The sequence below is a fragment of the Pelmatolapia mariae genome, linkage group LG2 (assembly GCF_036321145.2).
Source record: "Pelmatolapia mariae isolate MD_Pm_ZW linkage group LG2, Pm_UMD_F_2, whole genome shotgun sequence".
Lineage (NCBI taxonomy): Eukaryota > Metazoa > Chordata > Actinopteri > Cichliformes > Cichlidae > Pelmatolapia > Pelmatolapia mariae.
The window spans coordinates 518,975-540,358 of NC_086228.1; the positions used below are offsets into that span (position 1 = coordinate 518,975).

General features: G+C 48.1%; 2 protein-coding genes across 2 annotated transcripts; one reads left to right on the forward strand and one right to left on the reverse strand.

The window, feature by feature from the left end:
• Nucleotides 1-658: 658 nt before the first annotated feature.
• Nucleotides 659-8,857, reverse strand: qsox2 (quiescin Q6 sulfhydryl oxidase 2). The gene is made up of 12 exons (XM_063489347.2): nt 8,483-8,857; nt 5,904-6,004; nt 5,753-5,801; nt 5,484-5,589; nt 5,320-5,410; nt 4,548-4,693; nt 4,314-4,469; nt 4,110-4,239; nt 3,271-3,393; nt 2,908-3,058; nt 2,383-2,571; nt 659-2,152 (listed from the first exon to the last, which is right to left on the reverse strand). The coding sequence occupies exons 1-12, from the start codon at nt 8,721-8,723 to the stop codon at nt 1,665-1,667; spliced, it is 1,971 nt and encodes a 656-aa protein (XP_063345417.1). The 5' UTR covers nt 8,724-8,857; the 3' UTR covers nt 659-1,664.
• A 5,004-nt stretch (nt 8,858-13,861) lies between these two features.
• Nucleotides 13,862-19,295, forward strand: cfap77 (cilia and flagella associated protein 77). The gene is made up of 7 exons (XM_063488465.1): nt 13,862-13,907; nt 15,598-15,710; nt 16,236-16,338; nt 17,844-18,069; nt 18,153-18,252; nt 18,345-18,446; nt 18,998-19,295. The coding sequence occupies exons 1-7, from the start codon at nt 13,862-13,864 to the stop codon at nt 19,142-19,144; spliced, it is 837 nt and encodes a 278-aa protein (XP_063344535.1). The 3' UTR covers nt 19,145-19,295.
• The last annotated feature ends 2,089 nt before the right edge of the window (nt 19,296-21,384 follow it).

A 21,384-nucleotide genomic window follows, 5' to 3' on the forward strand; every position in this document is an offset into this window, starting at 1 on the left:
TTCACTGTGGACGCTGGTGTTGCAGCACTGGTTTCTACTTCATAGCAGGCTTGAGCATTTGTGGTCCCCAGGTTATTCCTGAATATCCTAACCACTTTCCTCTGATCTGAGGGGGACATTTTGGATGTTTTTCCCAGACTTCGGGAAGGGGTAACAGATCTGAATAACTTGTACTTGTGTACAATTGTTTAAGCTGATCTTGAATCTGCAGGTATTTAGAAACCGTCATTGACTTCTTTGGACTTTCACTTTGATCAATCCAATAAGTGCATTTCAACAAATCTGTTTTATGCTGCAGTCAGTCATTAGGAGAGACAGCGCATCATGTTCAAAGACATTTTTGAACCTTCAGAATTACTTTAAAATGTAACTTGTTAAAGACGGGTGTAAATTTTAGTCTGTGTGTATATTTAACACTGTGTGGAATAGAGAACAATCAAAAACACTCAGATGAGTTTATGTTTATCAGGAGTTTGAATTAATTTGCCAGCTTCTTTTCCAATTTAAACGTTATAATTCTTTTTTTTCCCTGTAAAATTTGAACACATCAAAAATGAATTGCTTATTGAAGGACTTCATAAAGTCACGACTCCCTGACAGACGGAAACAACTGTTTAATACATTTCTGGGTAAAAACGACCTTCTGCTCAGGTTTCAGCAGTTTGATTTTATTTGAAGAAAATAATCTGGAACATAAAGACAAACTTTTATACAACCTGTAAACACGCCTTTCACATGTGCTTCGTCATTTTGGATGTTTAGTAGAAAACAAACTCACTCTGGGCCTTTGGGGTTCGAATTATTTACAGGAAATAAATTAAAGTGATAAACATGGTTCATATTTGAATCACTTCACAAAAAGAAACTTCAAAACTACAATCAGTCATCAGTTTATCGGGACGGGTTTCCCTCTTATGATGTCTTCACAAAGCCTACAATTTACAAAGTCCTCACAAACACAGACATACAACAACACGCACACACATGGAGCGGGCGGGGCCTGAGAGGACAGGTGTGTCTTCTGTCAGAAGGTTAAAGGTTTGGCACAAAGTGAACTCACTTCGATACAGTCACGTCCAGGCTGTTAAGGGTCTACCAATAGGTCCTTGTTCCTCCTGTTCCTCCACAGCAGCTTGTCCAGGTCTCACACACCTGGTCAAAGGGTCCAGAGGAGTGTGACAGGTAGAAATAAATAAATTCAGACCTGAGAGTCCAGACGGGTGTCCACATATGAGTGAGTAAATCCAAAACCAGGGCTGGTTGTGGTTTGGTTCAGGGCTGACTGCGGTTCAGAGTTTAGAGGTTTTTATCTCGGCTCCGTCGGGACGGACTCCTCGTGGCTCTGGTCCAGTCGTGGCTTCACTCGACCCCAGAAGGACCAGAGTCTGTCACATGTTTATTTAAGATCATTCTCAGGGTCAGTTACACGGTTGTGGGTCTTCGTCCTCGGCCACAGAGCTTGTTCTTCATCGCTCGTGTTCCCAGCGAGAGGAAGCGTTCAGCTTCGCCTCCACAGACAAACATCGCTTTGTTTGTGCCGCTCACATTTGGTCTAAACTCCTGCCATCATCTGATCAGGCACCGATCGGTCTATGAGAAACAGCTGAAAACAGAATCAGCCCTGAACCAGAACCAGCTCTGGTCCTGGCTCCACCCGGGCCGGGTCAGACGTGGAGGCGGGAGGAGCGGAGCTTCCACCTCCTGGATCGCACTTTAAAGAAGAAGAAGAGGAGCATGAGGAAGAGGCAGGAGCACACGTACAGCACCACGCAGAGACTCATGTCCACACTGTTAAAGCCCAGGCCCAGAAGCCAGACTCCGCCCCCTCCTCCAGCCACACCCACCACCTCCCTCCTCTCCTCCCCCTTCACAGCCTGGCGTCCTGGACGAGGAGTCTGGGTGGAGGTCTTCTTCTCCGAGTCGCTCCTCACGCCTCCTTCGTGCTCCTTGGGAACTGGAGGAGCAGGAAGTCGAGGGGGGGTCACGGAGTACTCGGGGGACAGGTTGGAGGCGGCGTAGTGTTGTTGTAGAAAGCGGAGGACGTTGTCCTGGTTCCAGACGTGGACGCCTTTTTTCTCCTCGTGGCAGGAAGCGCAGAGGGAGGGGCTCGGCCATGGAGCTTTAGGGAAGAGGGGGTCGTCGCTCAGAGAGCCTGGAGGGGCGGGGGGAGAAGAGGAGGGTCAACAAGGTTCGGATGACAGCGATCATCAATAAATTTGATCAATAATTGTGATCCTCAGCAAGCTTCCTGTGTGTATAAAGACTGTGCGTGTTTGTGCGTGCGCGTGCCTGTGTGCGCGCGCGCGAATGTCTGCGTGTCTGTGTGCCCGTATGTCTGCACGCACGTGTCTGTGTGCGTGTCTGCGTGCGCGCGTGTGTTACCTGCCAGCCTCATGTTGACCCTGTTGTGTTGCTGCCACAGCCAGAGGATCTGCTGCTCTCGGTTCTGTACGTTGTCCATGCCGACCGCTGCCGCCTGCTCGAAGTGCCGGCCGCACTCCCGGCAGCCAAAGAAGGTTCGGATGTAGCGGCGCATCACCTGCAGCACCGGCGCCGCCTCGGCCTCCAGACCTGTGTCACAGAGGCGGGTCCGTTTAGAGTCACTGGTGGGTTTTATTGCTCTGCTCGTGCACAGCGGCTGTTTTCAGGGAGCGCTGCAGACGAGCAGAGATCTGATCCCTAAACACTGGAAGGAAAACGTTCTGGAATTTTCCTTTGAGTTACAACAACAACTGAATACTGTGGGCGGAGTTTTTATAAAGTGGAAAACAAGACTGAGCTCAGCTGTGGGGCGATCACACTGTTGGGTTGGCACCAAACATCAATCAGACACCGTTTACAAACACACACACACACACACACACACACACACAGTGGCTACCTGAGTGTGCACTTGTGTGCGTGTACCTGTGTTGTCCAGTGCGGTGGGGTTGGCGTCATGTTGAACAGTCAGAACATGGAACAGGGTCCAGAGGGAACACGGGTAGCCTCGAAGCCCCGCCCTACTCCCCTGGCAACCCACCCAACGAAGCTCCGCCCCTAGGAACACACCTGAGATCTACACAGGAAGCAGGAAGTCAGCATCTGTGTGTGTCGGCTGTAATACTGTACAAAAAGTAAAGTGTTAGTGTAATCAGATTACATTCTGTAACAGTAGTGTGACAAGTTACTTTCTCCAGTGAGTAACTACATAAGGCTCTGTATGACTGATGTGTAATCTATTACTCGTTTCCTGAGTATCGACCGCAGCACTGGCGTTCAGTGTCTCACCCTCATCTTGTTATCCACCAGGTCCAGGACAGCCTGGTACGGGATTCGCTGCAGCGGCATGCTGAGCAGCCAATCAGAAAGCGTCTCCATTAACTTCACCACAGAGCCGCCACCTGGATACAGCTGCACAGGTGCAAACACAGAGGCGTCAGTGTGCGCTTAAATGAACGAGATGGTGACAGCAGCTGTGGCGGGTTTGTGAACTCGTGTTTGCAGACGACTCCACACTTTTCCTGCTTGTGGGGCCCGTGATCTTGTCAGCTCAGAGGGACGCCGACACCCATACAGGATGAACACGATGGCAGGTCTCCATGGCAACACTTTCATTGATCATGCGTGAGAACGGCTCCATTCATCCAGGAAATAAAACCAGGATACAAGTTAAATGGCTGCTTTGACCATGAGTGACCGCTATAGCTAACGTTTAGCCTTTCCCGTGCTGCGGATCATCATCAACAACAACAACACTGACCGGAATAAAAAGAAAAACTGTCAGTATCAACACGCGCGCACGCTCTCTCACGCACGCGCGCACGCTCTCTCACGCACGCGCGCACGCTCTCTCACGCACGCGCGCACGCTCTCTCACGCACGCGCGCACGCTCTCTCACGCACGCACGCTCTCTCACGCACGCACGCTCTCTCACGCCGATTTCTTGTCCCAGTCCAGCCATGTTTGAAACACTCAGTTTTTTTTAGGTAAAGAAGCCCCACCCACTCACTGGTTATGAGGGGCAGCCATCTTGGAGGAGGAGCTAAAACAGCTTGTTTCAGGCACAGGCTGCACTGAGTATTATGAACTGTGAGTTATGCAAAGCTGCTCTGCTTGCCGTGGTTACCTTTGCCACTAAAGTCACCAAGTCCTTGAAGATCTTTAGCTCCTCCCCCTCCAGTGTATTATGGGTAGCCAGCTCGACCCTCAGCAGGTAGTGGAGGGCTGTCTCCAGGTCGGCCGTGTACACCTTAGACCTGCAGAGACGTACAGGTCAGCTGATCTGAGGTGCGAGTCGTTCTACCTGACCCGATCAGAGCGAGTCTCTTACCTGTCAAAGTCCCTCCATGGTTCTGTGTTCTGTTTGCCTGGCAGCGCCCCCACCTGGCTCGCACCGGAACTGCTGGTGCTGCTCGACTTGAAACGGCGCTGGACTCCAGGTAACGTCCTCAGCAAGGAGGAGAAGAAGAAACGCAGCGGCTTCTCGCTGCAGAAGGAGGAGTCAGTCAGAAAATCGAACATCGGTTACTCACCGTGTTACTTTAGTCCAAGGGTTCAACTTTACCTGTGCAGGTGTGCATGTGTCCCATTGGGATGAAGCAGGTAGATGGAAGGGAAGGCAGTGAGCTTCAGAGCATCCACCAGGGGGCGATCAGAGCTCAGAGCTCTCTTCACCTGCACACCCAAGTACTGCAGCAGGTCCAGGATCACCTGGAGACACACAGGTTTGTACAGGTGAGGACACCAACCAACACCTGCAGCACCAGTACGGAACACAGACTGTATATTAAAGATGGCCATAACTACTATGATGTCACTCTTGGGGTGGGCATTTGTACCACCTCCATCTTTATAACCTGGATGTAACTAGCCCCGCCCTAAATGCTCCCCTGCTTCCTGTTCCTCTGACTCTAACGGGATCATCATCTCCAACATAAACGTCATGTTTATTCTGTCACAGCTGAAACTGCTGATGAGAACTCAAACTCATCAGCAGGAAGTTTCCAGGTGAGCTCATTGTCACAGACTGTCGCCCCCTGCTGGACATCAGAGAGACTGCAGGCTGAAGGGCTCCCTCACACAGATGCACTGATGTACACACGGGCAAAGTGTGCTGTAGGAAAGCAGGATAGGAAGTCCTCAGCAGGTTGGTGGTGACTGAACTTTCAAAATAAGAGCACACAGACTGTATTGTAAACGTATATAAAAGGAAGCTACACTGAGTTTTCTAAATCGACGCGCTCGTCTCCGTGTGTTGCAGGTTCATCGGACAGCGTTTCCTGTTCCCGTTCTGATCTGTGACTTTGACCGAGTCTCCTTTTTCCTGTTCTGGTTACCTCTCGCCCCACGTACGAGTCCGGTTCCTCCACCAGGATGGCCGTGTAGTGATCTGACCTTTGACCCAGCAGAGGCAGCAGTTGAGCAGCGCTGCAGACGAACATAAAGAGCGAGGTTAGCAGTGACACAGACTCCGACCCGGTCCAGGTTCAGGTCCAGGTACCTGTAGGGCTCTAAAGGAGGGCAGTGCTTGGGCCGGTCCAGATTAGTGTGGTTCTGCAGGACGTTCACCATCAGCTGACGGACAGACGGGATCGACCGATCTGCACCTGCATACACACAGTCATAGTTTTTAACAACATAAACAAAAATAAATGTCTTTATTTAAAAGGTCGACTCTTGTGTTTGTTTTTAATCAAGTCCTAACGAGTCCTAAGGAAGGAAGGAAGGAAGGCAGGAAGGAAGTGAGCGGGACGTTCAGGTGAGTCTCACCTCTGTAGGTCGTCCCTCGCTCCGATGGTGGACTGTGGGCCCAGAAGAACTGAGGATAGAAAAATGAGGTGGTTATTACCCATCAGCCCCTGCAGGGGGCGACACTAACCGCATCAGTGTAAACACCTGCAGCAGGTACATGCTGACGTACCTTGAAGGTGGGGTAGAACTTGATGCTGTAGTCCTTACAGACGTCAAAGTTTTCCTCCTGAGCGCAGTCCAACACACCCACGCTGATGGCATCCTGCCAGTCTGACAGACACACACACACACACACACACACACACACACACACACACACACACACACACACACACACACACTGAATCAGAGCTTCTTTAACCTGCTGACAGGTGCCAGCCAGTTTGGAGGTGGACGAGCTCGTTATGTGTGGAGTCGTCATGAGTTACGATGACGCGATTCATCAGAACTGCACTCGCTCACTTTCTAATAGCATAACGAGTGTGCGCCTAAGACTCGCCATTCATCCAGTTTCACCCCGCGGACGCCTGCACGACGGTTAGACCGACCGACGGCGGGAGAAGCACAGGATGAATGCAGACCGAGGTCCAGGTGTGTCTCAGCCACAGGTGTGTCGTTCAAACAGGTGCCAGAAACATCGATTGTCCTGATTTTCATTCTTCTATTTAGTCTCTTTGATGGTAACACAGAGAGAGCGTGCAGTTAGCGCGTGTGTGTTTCCAGACTGGTTGTTTTGTCGGTTGCACACGGTTTGCGTTGCTGAGTCTTGAAGCAGGCTGCAGCCCCGTGCTGCAGCCCCGTGCTGCACAGGTGTCAGATACTTGTATTTAAAGCAGCTCCCTTCACCAGTTTATCCACAGCACTGTGCAGAAGTCCTGAGCCGCCCCTCATGTCTTTATATTTCAGAGGAAAATTTGAAATATGTGCAGCGCTTTCTGGAAATGTGCAAACACAGATGTCTGTGACTGGACATGACTCTTCACGCTGTTCATCTGCTGTAGACAGTCCAGTTTCACTGCATTTTTTAGGACACACTGCAAAGCATGCTGGGAAACGATTCTGGTTATTAGCAGTCCAAAAATCCTGGGCAGTGATTACTCAAGAACTACACTTAAAAACTTAAAAACTACAACAGTGTGTCTCCTGCAAAATATAAAGAAATGTGGGGCGGCTCAGGACTTCTGCACAGTGTTGTAGATGAAGGGTGACACTTGGATTAAAATGTGACGCCTGTCGCACTCGGTGATGCTGAGCTGACTTTAACTGGCTTCAAATCCAAAACCTGTGTTACAACGACCGCTTCCAATACTTATTATTGCTAATGGAACTGAAACTTTCATGTAGTCTTCCTCAGAGCAACGTGTTCGTGCACACGTGCAGTGATCCGGCCTCGCTGGGAGGTCGGGGTTGTTTCATCAGAAACTGGTTAAACTCTCAGCAAAAAACTCAAATGTTTAATTTAAAACTGAGTTTTTCTCAAATCTCCTCGCTGCCTCTGTGGCAGGGAGGGGCTGTGACACAGGGGACGCAACAGGAAGAGGAAGTGAGGAAACCTCATGAGTGTTAGACAGAAGCTGCTGCAGAGCCCTCATACTCCTCTGACAAAGGTCCAGAACACCAGAGAAGAAGTCTGAAGACCTCCGAGCGTCCAGGAGGGCTGAGCAACCCCAGGCCTCTCCCAGAACAGAGAGCCTTTTATGGCTTTACTGGTGTTGTGTGACTAAAACATCCACAAAGTTCACTTTACATCCAGATCACAGAGGACAGGAGCACTTTAAACGTACAGGTGAGAGGTTTAGGAAAAACAGTCCTTTAGGGAAAGACGACGCAGGTGAAGGTCAGAGGGAGGGTCCTCACGTGGACAGGTATACAAACATGTGAATGGAAACTGTGTGTGTGTGTGTGTGTGTGTGTGTGTGTGTGTGTGTGTGTGTGTGTGTGTGTGTGTGTTCGATCTGGTGGGAAAAGATTAGGAGCCGCAGGTGCTTCAGTACAAACACCATCGGGTCCTCAAGCTCCGGAGGCCCAGGAGGGACACGTCTGCACTGGTGACTCCAGTAACAAACATCAGTGTTTACCTTCATCCACCTTCTGCTCTGGTGTGGCCCTCATTGGCTTCCAATCAGTGCAGCCAATCGCTGATCAATAACCAAAGACACAAATCAAGAGTCTCAAATACTGATCAGTATCTCTGCAGTCATTTCAACTTTTAGCTGTGACCTTTGAACTGACAGCCTTTAAAGCCCTTAAACCTTTGTTACAGAGTCTGTTCCACTCAGCAGGGACACACCTGAGTCCCTCGCACTGTTGGCTACCTGCCATTAGCACCTGACGCTGTCTCCCCGGCTGCCCTCATCGTTAGCACACCTTCATCCCGGGATGTCGCTTCCTTCGGTCTGTAGTTTGAATGATTTACCTGTCCCAGCACGTCCACACACGGAGTCTCCCCGCCACTCAGAACCCCATTGAAAAAACGCTACATTTAAGTTTCTCTGAACAACCGAAAACATTTACAAGAGCGAGCTAGCAGCAGGAAAATGAGCTAAAACAAACAACTGATCAGTTTATTGTTAATTGTTTTAACGCCGAACCGGTACAGAGATCCGACTTCATCGGAAAGCACTCAGACTATGCTTTAAATTTGGTCCTATTTTCACCGATTAACGGACACGATGTAAACAGCAGATTTTTGAATAGAGTCGGGTTTGACCCGAACGCACGGGGAACCGAGTATCTTCGCAGCACTACCTTTCACGTCCTGGGCCAGAGCCTTCCATGTGCTGGAGTACTGGATGCAGTGTCCACACCAAGACGAGAAGAACTGGATGAGCCAGGCCGAGGACGAGTTAGTGACGGCGGACTTCAGGCTGTCGCTGCTCAGGATCACCAGCGGGTCCTCCTCCGTGTAGAGCCGGCCTGCGCCTCCCAGGGAGCCGGGAACCAGGCAGAGGACCGCCGCCGCCGCTCCCAGCCAGAGCATCGCCGCCATCCGAGAACCAATACACCGAGAACAGGCAGTCAGAGAACCGCAGAGTCCGAGCCGGAAACCAGCCTCAACAGCCGGGGAGACATGAGAGCAGAGGCCCGCTGAACGTACGAATTCCGGAGAGCAGCCGACAGAGGCCTCACTCCGAGCCTATACCGGGACACCAGCGCACGCGCAGTCTGTCTCTGTGTGGGTCTCAGTTTGAGTGGGACAGTGTCCGTGACGCTGTGACGTAGTGGCTCGTGTTGCTTTAATAGACGATCTTCGACGAGCGTGAGCTGCGCGCGGTCTGACGCGTTACCCCCTGCTGCGTTCACTTGTGCTCGGAAAAGTTAGACCTCATTGATGAGAGCCGTGCGTTAATACTCAAGTACGCATGTTCGTACTCGCGTGCTTTTCCGTTCCAGTCAGTACTTCGTTCACACGGGAGTGCGGACCTCCTCTACAGCTGGAACTGCATTTAATTTAACCGTGATTAATATTTGCAATGAAAATGACACGTGATAGAAAAATTACATGAACTAAACCATTTCTTTAAGAAAAAAATGTCATTTCAATTTAAGCACAAATTCCCCTTTACACTGCCAGTCAAAGTTTGGACACACCTTCTCATTTCATGGTTTTTCTTTACTTTTACTACTTTCTACATTATAGATACAAACTGAAGACATCAAATATATGAAGATATATGGAGTTATGCAGCAAAGAAAACAATGATAGATAACTCTAAATATGTTTTATGTTTTAGATTCCACCCTGTGCTTTGTTGACAGCGCTGCAAACCCTCGTTCTTCTTTTAGTGAGTTTCATGATGTAGTCACCTGACATGGTTTCACCTCACAGGTGTGCCTTTCAGGGTTCAATGGTGAAATTTCTTGCCTTCTTAATGGGGTTGGGACCATCAGCTGTGTTGTCAGAGGTCAGGTTGGTACACATCTGACAGCCCTATTAATAAAACTTGAGTTGGTCCTGCGGGGCAGCAGGTGATGGAGGCGGAGACATTCATGAGGCTCCCACAGGTTGATGACAGATATCAGACTGTAAGAGAAAGCAGCGCTTGATTTATAACGCAGGAAAAAACAAAGGGCATCCATTCTTCTTGTTCCTCTTCAGCTCGCTGTTTCAATCCTGCTTTAATCTGGTTTCTGTTGGAGTTTCCAATTCCCTACAGCCTGTGAAAGCAGCATGGCTCTCTGCCGCCCCCTGCAGGCCGAGCAGCAGAACAACCGAGGTCCTGAAGGTTGACTTGGTTGGATTGGCAGGCAAAGATCAGCTCTGCTGAATGTTAAAATGAGCGTGCATACTGTCACAGCTGTTCAAAGGTGTGCCGATGGAAGCTGAGCCGCGGCGCTCACCAACACGTTAGTGATGACGCCGCTTCAGACTCACAGGCAAACCAAGCTCCGCCCTCCGCTTCTTCACCGCTGCTGGTCTGCAGGGTGAAATATTCATGTTTGTAGTTTTGATCATTTCTGACCTGTGACCCCTCACTGAAACAAGCTTCATCAGTATCTGACCAGTGGGGCACTGGGGGAGCCTGGGCTGCAGACTGGAGGACCCGGCGGTTGAACCCTCAAACTCTGAAACAATCAAAACAAACAAAAGTACTACACATACTGCTATAAATAGTACTACCAGTACTACAAAGCTCAGGAGGAAGGGGCAGGTCACCTACTGATCAGAAGGTTAGTGGTTCAGTCTGCATGTCAAGTATCCTTGGGCAGATACTAACCCCAGGTTGCTCTGTGTCTGAATGGAGTCAGGAATCACTAAGCATAGAAAGAAAGTGCTATATAAGAATCAGTCCATTTACCATTTACATCACAGACATGTTATCCAGAGATAACCTACCAGTGACCAGCTCACCTGATGATGACACAGAAGCTCAGGTGAACATGATGATCTTACCTGTGTCAAGTGCAAAACTAGAAGAATTCAGGAGTAATATGATTCTGACTAAACGTACAGAGACAGTTCTGGATCGAACAACAAGCTGCAAAAGAAATTCAGTCATACTGGAACTACAGGGAGCAGATTTCAGTAGTGGGTGGAGTTCTGTTCAAAGGACAGCAGCTCATCGCTCCTGCAGCGCTGAGAGCAGAAATGCTAAAGCGCATTCACGACGGTCACTTGTTTATTAAGAGCTGCAGACGCAGAGCGAGAGAAGTACTGTTTCTGCCTGGAAATCACAGAGTATCACTGTGAACAGCTGTGATGTGTGCAGCAAACAGCAGAAACAACAGAGCAAAGATCCACGACATCCACACAGAAACACCCTGTGGACCTTTGACCTCCTCTGAGTGGATTACTATTCCAATCTCATTGAGGTTGAGTGGCTGAAGTCAGACAGGAAGTGCAACAGGCATCACTTATGTTAAGTGATGGCTTGGAATCCCTGAAACAGTGATTTCAGATAACGGACCGGAGTTCAGCTCCCGGGAAGACTTTGCAAAAGAGTGGGAGTGTCTCACAACACAACAAGCCCCCACCACGCACAGTCAAACGGGAGAGAGAGGAGCACAAACAGACTCTTGTTAAAAAGGCAAACGCTGAGGGAACAGATCCTTATCTGTCCTTACTCTGAGGAGATCACTGTTGGAGGACGTTGGAGCGTCATCCACCCGGCTGTTAACGGGTCGACACACGAGGTCGAGACTTCCAACAACATCACAAAGGCTGAAACGCTCACTAACACACTGCAGCAGTTATTAGAAACAAGGCAACAGAAACGGAGAGAATGCTTGAATCAAAGAACCAGAGAAGTTCAACAGCTTCAGATTGGCCTCAAGGTCAGAATGTGGCCACAGAGCGTGTGCAGTCCAGCCCAGGTGTGATGGCTGCACGCACAGCCACACAGCGGTAATATCCACCATGTTGTGTAGAGGCTGATACATAACACTGCATTCTAAAATAAGTGCGCACATTTTAGTTTACACTGTTATGTATGATTTAATCTTCGTTTTCTGAGTTACCTCAGTTGCAGCTGCTCCAGTCGCTTGACTGAAGAGCCAAGAGGTGGAAAAGGGGCGGAGCAAGCCTTGATGGAAAGCTGCAAATTGGCTCATTCCTTAACTTGGGACCAGTAGCGGTTTTAGATACGGGCGACACGGGCGGTTGCCCGGGGCGGCATCGTGGTGGGGGGCGGCATCACGGGTATCGGCAAAAAAAAAAAAAATTGCTCGTTCTCATGCTGCCCCGACATCAGCCAGCGCATATTAGGGATGGCACAGGCACCGATCGGTGTTCTTACGGCCATTTGCTGGGAGTAAGGGCGCCCTCCGTTTGCGAGGTCTGCTTGCGGCACAGGGAGGAGAGGGCGGGGCGGCGGGGGATTCTCTGGTGGCTGGAGCAGCGTCTGATAACCAACTCGCAAAATAAAACAAAATAAAAACAAACCAACAAACACGAAAACAGCAGACATCATGATACAGACTTATAATTTGCACCGATGTTTTTTTGAAATTCTATACGCGAAAGGTGAGCGCGAGAGCCCTCGGTGCGCCTGCTCGCTGCTGAATTCAAAGTAAACTTTATTGTCATCTCCGCTACATACAGTCCAGTATATAGAGAGACGAGACGACGAGGCTCCAGTTACAGCAGTGCAAGTAAACAAACAATAAATATAAGAAGAGTAAGAAAATAAATATACACTTTAGGCCCAGGGGTAAAGGGATCAATAACAATTTAAAGTTTATAATTTACAGTTTGATGATTTAAAGTCTCTCACACAGCCTGTCGAAAGGGGAGGGGCCGGCTGCTTTCAAATAGAGCACATTTCATTCATAATGTTGTAAATCCAAGCCCATTATGTATTCATGATTTGAATCCTGGGTTATGTGAAATCCCAGAAATAAACCTTAGACAAAGTGAATCTGTGAACTAAGGTGTAGGTCTGTTAGGTTATGTTGTGGTGATCCTCGGGTTGGGGGATTTGTGTTCATACTGGAGTGCAAAATTAAAACCAAAATGGACAAGAAAAGTTCGAAGCCATCAGGTGCTCAGTTTAGAAAAAAAGAGAAAAGAGGAGGAGGAGAAACGAAAGATACAGGTAAGCAGATGTGTCATTGGATAATGGCAGGTCATCCTGAAACAATCAGAATCAGAATACTTTATTAATCCCTAAGGAAATAATGTGAGTTACAGTTGCTCCAAGAAGAAATGGTAAAAATAGTAACAGTAACAGACTAAACTCCAAATAATACATTATATTACAGATTTTAATATTAATTAGTCAGTGTCAATTGTTGATTTGTCCTGTTCTCATTGTATGACGAATTATGATGGCTGTTTGGTAGCCGTTTGCATACGATGCATACTCTCTCTCTCTTCGTGTGTGTGTGTTTCTCTAGCGAAATTCAGTATGGTTCCTACAACAGTTTTTTGTTAATGTACAATCCTTAATATATTTTTTTTGTGTGTGTGTGGGGGGGGGGGGGGGGGGGGGGGGGGGGGGTGCCAGAGGGAGTGTTCGCCCAGGGCGCCAAACAGGCTAGGACCGCCACTGCTCGGGACCATGGGGGGGGGGAATTGGAGTTCATTATGTTAGTTTCAGTTAGGTTTTGTGTGTTTTACCTCTTTTTGTGGGCTGATCAGCCACTATTGAAGTTTCCCTTTGTCTTGTTACGTGAGGTCAGTTTGTTTGTTAGCTTTGAGTAGACTTCTGTTATTTTGACCTGTTTTATGGGCCCAAGATTTTGATCCTTTTTGCACGATTTAACCAATTATGTTTATGGGTTAAATAAAAGATCCTTTTTTTGGACCTTAAGCTGTGCCTAAGTTTGCTTCGCTGCTCGGTCCATCACACCAGATAACGGGTCTCTGAACATCCAAGATCCTGTGTGGTTCAGATGCCTGATGGACAGCAGGAACAGTCAGGGCGAAGAGGAACACGTCACAGCACGTGTGTGTTAGAGGAAACGGTGAGACGGACACGCAAAGAAACACACAGAGCTGTCAGTCCCACAGCGCGTGGACGTCTCCCTGAGCAGTGAAATGAACATCATGTTTGCAGGTTTGAAAAAAAGGAAACGTGTTCATGCAAGCAGCTGTTTTCTCTGCTCACGGACGTGGGCTGTGACGTGGGTCACTGAGTCAGGTGTAGTTCATGTGGGAGCCACAGGAGGGCGTGGTAACGCATAGAAATGAAAAGTGTGGCAAACCCTGAGGACACGGTGTCACGTCTGCTCGGTAAAGTCAGTCACGCGTGTTTAACGGATCAATTATTGGCTCACGGTGACGTGACGTCACTGTCCTCGGTTATTGATCAGATAGGAGGCACGCCCACAGCGCCTACGTCCCTTCACCTCGTGTCTTTTTTCACCTTTTAGGGAGCTTCCGTACTGCGCATGCTCTGTGTGACACAGTTAGCGTCCCGTTACCATAGCAACGTGTCAGCTCAACTCCGCAGGACACGAAACAGAACTCAGGTGGGTGAGATGATGTTTTTACCCCAGATTTAACCTTCAACACACACACACACACACACACACACACACACACACACACACACACACACAGACACTCGCACACACACACAGAGACACAGACACACACACATACACACACAGAGACACACACACACAGACACTCGCACAGACACTTACACAGACACACACACACACACAGACACTCGCACAGACACTTACACAGACACACACACATACACACACAGAGACACACACACACAGACACTCGCACAGACACTTACACAGACACACACACACACACAGACACTTACACAGACACACACAGACACACACATACACACACAGAGACACTCGCACAGACACACAGACAGACACACACATACACACACAGAGACACTCGCACAGACAGACACACAGGCTCACACTCACACACAGACACACACACACACAGACACACACACACAGATACACACAGACACACACAGATACACACACACACACACAGACAGACACACACACACAGACACACACACAGATACACAGACAGACACACACACACAGATACACACACACACACACAGACAGACACACACACAGATACACAGACAGACACACACACAGATACACAGACAGACACACACACACAGACACACACACAGATACACAGACAGACACACACACACAGATACACACACACACACACAGACAGACACACACACAGATACACAGACAGACACACACACAGATACACACAGACACACACACACAGATACACACACACACACAGACTCACACAGATACACACACACACACACACAGATACACAGACAGACACACACACACAGATACACACAGACACACACAGATACACACACACACACACAGACAGACACACACACACAGACACACACACAGATACACAGACAGACACACACACACAGATACACACACACACACACAGATACACAGACAGACACACACACAGATACACAGACAGACACACACACACAGACACACACACAGATACACAGACAGACACACACACACAGATACACACACACACACACAGACAGACACACACACACACACACAGACAGACACACACACAGATACACAGACAGACACACACACAGATACACACAGACACACACACACAGATACACACACACACACAGACTCACACAGATACACACACACACACACACAGATACACAGACAGACACACACACACAGATACACACACACACACACACAGACAGACACACACACAGATACACAGACAGACACACACACACAGATACACACAGACACACACACACAGATACACACAGACACACACACACAGATACACACACACACACACACACACACACAGACTCACACAGATACACACACACACACACAGACTCACACAGACTCACTCACTGTTTCTTCTTGTTTTCGTTCCTCAGAATCAAATCTTCACGCCTGCCTTGATCTTCATCCTCTGACAGGAAACATGTCATCGTCACCGAGGGTGGGTGTGGTCAGACGCTCGATGCTGACCGACCCGCTGCTAATCAAGGTAACTGGGGGGGGGGGGGGGGGGGGGGGCTGGGAGGTCAGTGATTGGCCGATCCACTGCAGGCTGCTTTTGCTGATTCTGAACTTTTTCCTGTTTGGGTCGCTCCAATACTACAGCTACTAATATTAATAACAATAGTAGCAATAATGGTAATGAGCCAATCAGGGCTGGTGACGGTTCTCCTGGGTCATGTGTCGGATGCTTTCGGGTTAATGAAACAGGTTTTTGTTGTCATTGTGTTTATTTGGTGAAAAATGTTTCTGAAGTTAGACGTTTGCTTAAAATATATGAAAAACAAACAAAATTCACTAATTTTTCATTCATTCATTCAGAAAAATAAATCATTTATTATCATTTTCTAAAGTTTGATCTGAGAAACAACAGACTGTAAATAATAGATGGCCGTAGTTAACACCAATAGAGGGCGATGCTTCTCGTTTAGCTCCACCCCTTTATGCAAATATGGCCATGTCCAGTTTAAAGGAAGAGCGCTGATGATGATGTCATCAACCTTCCTGTGTGCAGGCGCCTCTTGGGCGCTCGCGGTCCAAAGGTTTTGCCGTTCCTGGTCCGGACTTCACTTTTGGAACCAGCAGTAACTCGCTGAGGGATGGAGGCGTGGCCGAAGGTAAGCCCCACCCACTGTAAACACACTACAGTATTAGCACACTGACAGTTATAGAGTGTGTGTGTGTAGGTAGGGCTGTGCGATATGACCAAAATCTCATATCCCAAAATAAGACATTTATCGTCCGACAACGATATTTTTCACAAATATTTTACATTTTCTGTCAATTCTGTGAATCTCGGGCAGCTCGACCTGTGTGACGTGTTTCCAGCTCGTGTGCCTGGAGTCGAGTGTTTTGACCGATGCGTGAAACGATACACTTTCTTTGTCAGTATTTGTCACACGGCATGCTGCGGGGAAAAGCCTGTTCGTTTGACTCTAAGGTGTATTTGGAGCACCTGACGGATCTGTTTTGCTTCTCATCCATAAACTCTCTCCGTACTCTGTCACATGACTCTTGCGTAGGTGGTAAAAGAGTTTTCATAACCAAACCATGTCCATGCTACAGAGGTAGCCCCTCCTCAGGAATAAGGTCCTCAATGTGTTTGGACTGGTCCTTCTGTTTGTCATCATTTCAGTTTATTTTGAAAAATCTCAACAGGATCATCAGCTTTATTGTGAAAGGTTTATGTGGAAAATAAACAGGCGGACGGCGGAGCCACACGCTGGGTTTACCGTCGTTGTTGCAACACATAAAAACAGTGGCTTGTCCGTCCGTAGTGTGGTTATTATAAGAGAAAGAGAACTTTAACAAATGAATGCAGCCACTACAGTGACCATCACAGCGATGAAAATGTTGCCGTAAACACTTAATTTTGCGACACAACGAAACAAACGATAGCGCAACATGACACGCTAGACGTTTTCATATCATCATCAGACATAGATCGTCATGTGTTTGTAATGCTGGCTCTCTTGGTGCTCAGTGTTTGTGTCATGAAGGACAAATGAGCGCCGCCTGGTGGACACTGGAGGAACTGCAGCTTCACATCCTAATTGGCTAAACCCAGGCTGAGCGCTGAGGTGCTGGGATTACGCTAACAGGAGGGGTGTGTGTGTGTGTGTGAGGCAGTCAGCTGTCAGAGTGTGTTTGCATGAAGTTAACATGCCTTCAGGCTGCAATCACTGCTGTCAGTCAAACACACACACACAACATAAGACTCCTCTCATCTGTCAATCACACAGACACACAAACACACACTCACTCACACACACACACAGCTGTCTCTGTATTTTCTGGTGGTTGGAGGTTAAAATAAGGAGCTGAATCACTGATGCTGTATGCTCCACTAAATACAGTCCACCTCGGGTTCTGCCCCTCTGTAGGCTTCCAGAGGTTGTCCATTGTGCACAAAGTGGGCCTTTAGTGATATAAAGAAGGATTATTTTGAACTGTGACTCATGCACAGCTGAACCGCAGTCCCTCATCAGAGACAGAGACAGGCGTGTCAAAGTGGGACTTTGTGTGTCGCTGGCTGATCTCACCCCGACCCAGCGTCTCACCTGTCGGATCCAAGGTTTTGGGCCCGTGGGCGTCCTCTTACCCGTCACCTGTGCTCTGTCAGCTCTTTCCAGCTGGAACGTTCAGCCGCGGCAGGAAGAATCTGCCACTCAGCATGCAGACTTTGTGTCTCTGAACCGCGAGGCGGTGAAGTCTGGCATGGTGACGCCCAAAGAGCTGAGTCAGTACCGGGTTCAGAGGGCCCAGAGCTCCGCCTCCGAACTGCGGCACGGCCGGCTTCCACGACGCCGAGATCAGGTTCCTGACATCACGTTTGGAGTCAGAAACAGGTGGAATTGATCACCTCACGATGATCAAATGATATCTGATCGATAATATTGAATGATCAGTGACCAATCGATGTCTGCATCAGGCCGTCGTCTCCGATGTCAGACGTCCTGTCTCATCAGTACGCTCAGCGCTGGCTCCACGATCAGCTGAGCAAGAATCAAACCCACAACCTCAAATGCAAGGTGAGAGAGAGAGAGAGTGAAGCTCGAATGCCCACAGGGTGTGTGTGTATTGTCTTCACACTGTGTGTGTGTGTGTGTGTGTGTGTGCGCAGATGAAACCAGGGTGTATTCCTGACACGAGGACCAGCCTGCTGAGGAGGAGTAAATCTCTGCCGGTCATAGAAACACCACCCAAACCAGCTCGCTTTGCACAGGTAACACCTACACACACACACACCTGCGCACACACTCACACACGCACCTACACACACACACACACCTGCACACACACCTATACACGCGCGCACACACACACACCTGCGCACACACCTATACACGCGCGCGCACACACACACACACCTACACACACACACACACACGCACTTGCGCGCACACACACACACACACACACACCTACACCTACACACACACACACACACACACCTACACACACACACACACACACACACACACCTAGACACACACACACACACACACCTACACACACACACACACACACACCTAGACACACACACACAACTACACACACACATGCACTTGCGCGCACACACACACCTACACGCACACACACACACACTCCTGTATACTTTACTGGCTCTTCTTTGACTCGGCGGTTTTTGGATAATCTTCATCGGTTGTCGTTTCTCTGTGTGGTATTAGCGTGTTGGCGTGGTAACACCTGGCGGACGTGTTTACAGACACACTCGATGACATCATCGTCTGACGCTCTCTGTGCTCTCTGCAGGTCGGTCCGGCTCTCGACACCTTCAGGGACCAGGAGACTCGTGTGCGGGCGTTTGGGGCTCGTCGCTCCAGCTCTCAAACCCAGCGCTCAGTTCTGAGGACCGCCCGTCATGAAGAACCTGGTGGAAAACGGGCGGAGCCACTCTGAGGATGTTTTCAGACAAATGCAAATAAAAGATGAAAAGTTCTCACAGCAAGATGACTTAAAGTTTCCTCCAAACAACATGTGGTCAGAGAGGAGTCCCCCAGGGCTCTGTACTAAATGCTGATGATACTTTTCTGTTACCAGATAACTTGAATAAAATGTTGAGCTGTTTCTGCTGATCGTCAAACCAGAATCGTTTCACAGAGCTGAGGTCAAACCCTCCATCTGAGTGTTGAGTACTGGAAAAGAAGCTAGCTGTACGTCTGTGAAGACGTTTTAAAAACAACAGCTACTGAACCCCTCGTGGGGGGGGGGGGTCCTGACTCATTATCCTCTGTGAGACACTGCCCCGCCCACTGTCCTACGAGGACCAGAGGTCACCAGCCGTGATCTGATCTCAGGACTGCACCATAGGTGGCTGATAGGTGGTGTCATAGGCCACCATCTCAGTTCACAGCGTCCTCCTTTAGTGCTCTTTTAAGAAGTTCTCCTTGGTCCAAAATGTGAAGACCAGTATCTGCAATGAGTGACCTTTGACCTTTAGGTGCAGGTGTACAGGTATAGTTAGGTCCATGTATATTTGGACAATGGCAAGTTTTGTCTTTTTAGCCGTTTACTGAAACATATTCCAACTACAGTTATATATAACGCACATGGACATAATGTGTCGACTGTCAGCTTTGGTTTGAGGGAATCCACATTGAAACACAGAGGGTTCACTGCAGGGTGCAAGCCACTCGTAAACCCCACGAATAGAAAGGCCAGACTGGACTTTGCAGTCAGCACAGCTCTGGACCAACATCAGCCTCGAGCAGAATGATGGAAGAGAAAAGGAACAAAGCACACACACCATCTGTAACACACGGGGAGGCGGCGTGATGGGCGTGGCTTTCAGTGCCAACAACGAGTTTTCAACCAAGAATCACAAATATTTCATTTTCCCTCATTTCATTTGTCTGATTACTTCAGAGCGCCTGACATAAGGAGGTCGTGTCAAACACGTTTTAGTTCCAAACATCGTCTTTTTGTTTAAGCCATTGAATTAAAGCTGTCTGCGCTCTAACTGCATCATTTCATTTCAAATCAGGGGCGATTCTAGGATCAGAGCTTTGGGGGTGCTGAGCACCCAGAGAGCTGCCCATCCAGGCAAGGTAAACTTTACTCGTCACAATGAGACTTCTTCCCTGTCTCCGTCAGTCCCTGCATCCTTAAATGTCTCCAGTTGTCCCGAGTTCCCTCTGACTGTCTCCTTGGTGCATTTAAACCCCTGTACCTCCCTGTCCTCATCGTCTGTTGTCTTCATCTCCATTATCAGTCATCATAATTTTACCATCTCTGTGCAAGTCTGCAAATTTCTTTATTAAATCATAAGATTCTTAAATTCATCAAGTCTCTCTGTGCCTGGGTCCTCGTCACAAAACATGACATCACTGTTTTGTACATTTTAACACAATTTAATCCCCACATGTGTGAAAGAAAAGCAAAACACTTTTTTGAAAAGTCTGTAACAAAACCATCAAATCTGATAAAGGTTATTTAAATGCTGCTAAAGTCGACTACTGCCAAAGAAGAATGGATTGGAATTTAAAAAGAAAAAAAAAAAATCCTAATATTGATTACTGCGGGAGAATAATGAATGATGCTCACAGTGAGTAAAAAGTAAACTGAGTGCATTTTTTGGACAGAGATTCACTTTTAAAGTGTGTGTATAATATAACATAGATACATTAAAAAATACACTCCAAAAATAGAAGAGTCCTTGAAATGTACAAAATATTATTAAAAAATCTGAGAAATTGAGACACCTTGGCCTATGGTACAATGTATACAATGTATATGTAGATCTTTACTGCAGACACACACTACTATGGCTCTGCAGATTTTTTCTTTTCAATTCAATTCAATTCAATTCAAATATTTATTGTCATTGTCAAAAAAACAATGAAATTGCGTTTGGAGCTTCCGTACACCCGTGAATAAAATAATAATAAGTGTAAATATGACTCCAGTGCAATAAAACAATCCTAAGCAACAACATACAACATGACAAGTAATATTTAGAAGTTGGATATGGTTATTGTCTGTGAGAGAGAGGGGACAAAGAGTTCAGAAGCCTCACAGCCTGTGGATACAATCTGGATGTTCTGGCCTGTATGGACCTGTACCTTCTCCCTAAGGGCAGCAGATGGAAAAGGTGGCGCGCAGGATGATATTGGTCCTGCAGGATACTGTGCACCCTCCTC